Source organism: Odocoileus virginianus, chromosome 23, assembly GCF_023699985.2.
Source record: "Odocoileus virginianus isolate 20LAN1187 ecotype Illinois chromosome 23, Ovbor_1.2, whole genome shotgun sequence".
Taxonomy (NCBI): Eukaryota; Metazoa; Chordata; class Mammalia; order Artiodactyla; family Cervidae; genus Odocoileus; species Odocoileus virginianus.
This window is the reverse complement of record NC_069696.1, coordinates 7,419,224-7,423,958: the sequence shown is the minus strand read 5'-3', so window position 1 is coordinate 7,423,958 and position 4,735 is coordinate 7,419,224. Positions and strand designations below refer to the sequence as shown.

At 53.9% G+C, this 4,735-nt stretch overlaps 1 protein-coding gene and 1 non-coding gene across 5 annotated transcripts; both read right to left on the bottom strand.

The window, feature by feature from the left end:
- Positions 1–230: 230 nt before the first annotated feature.
- Positions 231–3,944, bottom strand: LOC110129975 (DNA dC->dU-editing enzyme APOBEC-3A-like). 4 transcript variants are annotated; one of them, XM_020881698.2, is made up of 5 exons: positions 3,856–3,944; positions 3,381–3,525; positions 2,069–2,357; positions 962–1,077; positions 231–441 (listed from the first exon to the last, which is right to left on the bottom strand). In XM_020881698.2, exons 2-5 carry the CDS (start codon positions 3,516–3,518, stop codon positions 427–429), a joined length of 558 nt encoding a protein of 185 aa, XP_020737357.2. In that variant the 5' UTR covers positions 3,519–3,525; positions 3,856–3,944; the 3' UTR covers positions 231–426. The 4 variants fall into 4 exon arrangements, with proteins under 4 accessions (XP_020737357.2, XP_070309442.1, XP_070309444.1 ...); XM_070453341.1 differs by lacking the exon at positions 3,856–3,944 and adding an exon at positions 3,657–3,846; XM_070453343.1 differs by lacking the exons at positions 231–441; positions 3,856–3,944 and adding exons at positions 1,625–1,676; positions 3,657–3,846 and having other exon boundaries at positions 1,038–1,077.
- LOC139030760 (U6 spliceosomal RNA) lies at positions 1,682–1,784 on the bottom strand. Its single transcript, XR_011483162.1, has one exon. It is a non-coding gene; the product is annotated as a U6 spliceosomal RNA (small nuclear RNA).
- Positions 3,945–4,735: the final 791 nt, after the last annotated feature.

Sequence of the window (4,735 nt, the reverse complement as noted above, 5' to 3'; positions counted from 1 at the left end):
CAGATCCACTACAAAATAAAAAGACATCTGTATCTTTGCAACTTTTAATAAACTATTTATAGTTCATGATACATTTACTAAGGGAAAAAATCAAATGAGAGATTCTTATTATTTCCTTTTATTGCTTTGCATTTAAAATCAATTACAATATTCATTTATCTAAAAATTGGAAACTATTCTGATAGTATTGAATAGAATCTTACTGATGTAGATTTGAAACACAACATAGGTTTGAATGAAAAGTAAATCTACTCAGATTTTTATTTTAAAAAAGCTATTTCTTTTGAGCCATTTGCTTTTTGCTGGTCTGTTTGGATCAGTCTGGAGACAGTAGCAAATGGCATGTTTATATTTCTTAAAAGAAGGTGTTTTGTTCTGTTGTTCAATAGAGGTCTCCTGTTCTTTAGAGAGGCTGGCGTCCATCCTTCAGTTTTGCTGAGTCTAGGACGAAGCAGGGAATGAGAACGTTGGAAGAGGAAACACAGAGAGGTCTGGGGAGTGTCACACAGATGGGGAAGGAGGGAGGGACACAAGCCTGTGAGAAAGTAGAGGGACCCCTGGGGAAAGGAAAGAAGGGATGGAGCCGGTGTCCCCAGGAGGGAGCAGATCACCCCGGAGGAGGCTCTAAAAAGAGGGAAGAGGCCCAGGCAGGGACTCCCCTGGTGGTTTAAGAAACTGCCTTCCAAGGCAGGGGACACGGGTTCCACCCCTGGTCTGGGAATGAAGATCCGAGGGGCCTCAGGGCAGTTAAGTGCCCGCCACAACCAGAGAAGTGCACAGCCCACCCTGGAGCCCTTGCTTAGCAACAAGAGATGCCTGTGGCCCCGCCCCCCCCAAACTAGAGAGAAGCCCCTGCATGCTGCAATGAAGACCTTGAGTGGCCCAGACATAGATAAAGGCCCAGGGAGAGAAGAGGAGAGGAGGGGGGAGGTCCAGGGAAGCAGCCGGGAGGAAACCTCACCCTGAGAATGGCCTGCAGTTTCTCACAGAGCTCTTGGCTCTTTGCCTCCAGCCCCTCCCAGGGCTGAAAGGGATTTCCCCGGTGGTCCACAAAGGTTTCCCAGCAGTGCTCAAAGTCTGAAATGGAGCCGGGGAGAGAAAGGTGAGCTCCAGTCTAGGGGTGGACTTCCCCATCATCATTTCGCTGCCTCCTCTCTCTTTTCCTTTCAAGGACTTAGCTTACCCCTCAAATTCTTTCTTCTTTAAAAATTTTTTTCGTTTTATTTTTAATTGAAGGGTAATTGCTTTACAATGTTGTGATGGTTTCTGCCACACACCAACATGAACCAGCCATAGGTACACACGTGTCCCTTCTCTCTGGGCCTTTCCTCCCATCTCCCTCCCCAACCCCACCCTCCTCAGTTGTCACGGAGTCCTGGCTTTGGGTCCCTTGCGTCACATAGCAAATTCCCAGTGGCTATCTATTTTCCATATGGTAATGTACGTGTTTCAGTGCTACTCTGTCAAATCATCCCACCCTCTTCTTTCTCCTCTGTGTCCAAAATTCTGTCCTTTATGTCTGCGTCTCCTTTGCTGCTGTGCGAACGGGTTCATCAGTACCATCTTTCCAGATTCCATATATATGCATTAATGTATGATATTTGTCTTTCTCTTTCTGACTTACTTAGCTCTGTATAATAGGTTCTAGAACTGAGTCAGCATGTTCCTTTTTTCACCTGAGGAAAATAAGGAACGCTTCATGAGTTTGTGTGTCATCCTTGCCCAGGGGGCATGCTAATCTTCTCTGCATCGTTCCAGCGTTTGCATACGTGCAGCTGAAGCAAGCCCTCAGATTCTTTCTTGCTACTGGAATCTGAGCCAGCCCGTTCTCCTTCTTTCTGGAAACCCGCTAGTCCACACACATTCACCCACCCACCGGCCCCTCCTGAACCACCTCTGCCCCTCTGAACTCTCTCTTCCCACAGGCGCTTTCCAGAGTCTAGCCTCCCTTCTCAGGCAGCACACAAAGGCCTCTGTACCAGGGATTCCCACCCTGCCCACCTCTTTCTGGCAACTTCCCACAGGTCTCTCCCTGCCACTGCCCCACCCCCAGGAGACCCCTGCCGACCCTGAGAGGTCATGATGGTGATTTGGGCCCCAGCCTCTTGCAGTTCGCACAGGCCTTTCTGATAGTCCCCAAAACGGTTGCTGGTATAGAGGCGGGAGGCAAAGATGCGCAGGCTTATGTGGCGGTTCTCCTTCAGGAACGTAGTCAGGTTGTGGGCACAAGAGTGACAGGGACTCCAGGAGATGAAACAGGTGAGCCTGTAGCGCTGATTCTGGTCCAGATTCCTAGAACGGATCTGTTCCAGGAAGTAGAACTCCGCATGGTGGGGTCCGTGTGGTTGATCAGGACCCTACGAAAAAGAGGAAGACACGCGTCCTGTCCTTTGCTGTGTACGGGCTAGCACGGAGGGAACGACCATGGAAGGAAGGCGGGTGAGGCGCTGGCCCCCAGCACGAAGTTAGAGTGGGGGCAAGCCTCAGCACACAGTGAAATGCTATTTCAGTGCAGGATTTACACGATCAAAGGAATGCCAAACCCCTTGAGAGACACTGTATCCCTATGGCTCTGCAAAGCTCTGACACTGATCAGTCTTCAGGCAGATGTTGCTGTTTCCTGCATCACAGAATTGCGTTAATTTTGATTTTTAAACTAGTGAGTTTAAGCATGATTCATCTTGATTTCTGAGTTTGCTGGAGTCCGTCTTATCTTGTGCCCGTGATAGGGCATAGTCCAGCCGTGCCGGGAGGGAGGAGGCCAGGGGAGCTCCGACACTGGCCTCTTGCCATGGAAGTGGGCATTTCCTCCCTGGAGGGATTCACTCTGCTCTCCAGCTCCTCCACCACCCTACCCCACTAAACCCACGTGTGTGCCCAAACTTCTACAAGCTTCTGCTCTGGGCATCGCCCTGTGCTGGGCCCAGCGCAGCCCTGGACTACATACAGCTGGCATCGGCGGGGCTGTGGCGATCAGTACCTTTGCCAGAATCTCTCAAGCAGTGGGCGGATGTCTCGCCCGGCCGCCCAAGCCTGTGGTGATTGAGAGAGGATCGGGCTCTCTGGCAAGAGCCTGCCCTGGGCAGAGCCCAGGGAAGAACCCAGCCCCTTGTCCACTTGCATCGCCCTCCATCCCAACTCCTCCCCAGAGGCGGAGCAGGAGAGGAGTAACCAAGACACTGGACTGGAGGTGCCAGGCGCTGGGTGGCTGTGACTGGCTTCTGAAATGTGGCTCAAAGCTGTCAATCACACAAAAAGGGTCCCCACCTGATTCCTGGCAGAGAGCTTGTGGGACACCCCGTGTGCCACTGACAACCTTCTACCCTGGGTGTCCCACCACGGGGAGGGCCCGCCTGCTGCGGGCAGGCTGGGTGGGTCACCTTGTTGCACACAAATCTCTTGTACTCATCCAGAGGGATCACAGTGTCCCCATCCAGCCTCTCCACCTCGTAGCACAGGTAGGTCTTGAAAGGGCATCCTTGATTGTTGAAGTTCTCAATGAAGGTGTATCTGTCCATCAGGTGTCTGAGGACAAAGGTGGGAGAAGTCACAAGACACGGGGCTCCTCTGGGACTGCCCAGGGCTCCCCTCCCTGCCACACCCCTTCCTCCTGCACCCCACATCTCTGCTGAAGCCACTAGACCTCCCTCTCTGACCTCCGCTGGGGGCTCCTGGGGAAGTCAGGGTCTCCCCGCAGGAGCAGTGCAGGGTGCTCAGAGCCCCGATGATGACCCAATCCTCCGCCTGGAGTCTGACTGGACATGGCCTCTCAGTGCCACTCTGCCCCCATCCTGGGTCCCCTGTTGTATGGTATCCGGCCCCGCTCTGCTGGGCCCCATGAATCAACTTCTTTACCGTCCCTGGCTCCGAGTCCTCTGATTCTATGCTCAGTCACAGCCTGTGGCCTCCTCCTTGAAGGTGTTCAAGCGGCAGGAGCCTTATATATCATCAGAGCGCCTGGAAGCTGTTGTGTCAGCGGAGCTGGGCCTCACCCTTTCCTGAACTTGGGCCACTCATGCCACCCATGAACTTCCCCACCCAGATGTCACACCTTCGTGGACAGCTTCGGTTTCCATTTCCCTGTTCTGACAAAGGCCCTACCTGGATGCCACCAGGACTGACCATGGACCAGTGCGGTCTGGGAGGGTGTGTGGGAGGTCATCTGCAAAGCAGCGGCCAATCAGGCAGGCAGTGGGGGGACACTTCTGAGTAGGAGATGGCATCTGTATGAGGACCTGGGTCACAGAGACTAGGCTTGGTTCCTGAGACTCTCCCCACCACTGTGGCCCAGTTCTTGCCTTCCAGGGACGGAAGATGTGGTCCTGATTCAAACCAAGCCCTGCTCTCGCATCCCTAGTGTCTCCTCCCATCACCCAACCCACTGAGTTCTCCTGGTTCCCCCACCTTCACCCCCAGGTTTCTGACGGAGGGTCTCTGGTGCCTGAAAGCTGGTGCTGGGGGCAGAGGATGGCCTGAAGAGTCTGGGGCTCCTGTTGCTAAGCCCCTGTGCCCTGGAGGACCCTCAGAGGGCTGAGCCCCCAAATCTGCCCCACCCCTTCCCAGGTGGCTCCAGCAGCCAGAGTGCCAGGATCTCTCTGAGCTCAGCCCAGCATCAATTGCCCCTCAAGGCTGGGCAGGAGCGTCTTGTGGGCAGACCAAGGCAGGGCTCCATCGCAGGGAGGGCACCTGGCTCCCGCATCCCCAGGGGAGGTCTCCCGGCCAGTGTAGATCCTCA

Excerpts from the sequence above, each read along its gene's own strand:
- LOC110129975 (XM_070453341.1), bottom strand. The coding sequence starts at position 3,763 with ATGTCCAGTCAGACTCCAGGCGGAGGATTGGGTCATCATCGGGGCTCT. Across the intron at positions 2,358-3,380 it reads AGAGATTTGTGTGCAACAAG|GGTCCTGATCAACCACACGG; the intron begins GTGACCCACCCA and ends TCTTTTTCGTAG. Across the intron at positions 1,078-2,068 it reads CACCATCATGACCTCTCAGG|ACTTTGAGCACTGCTGGGAA; the intron begins GTCGGCAGGGGT and ends GCTCCATTTCAG.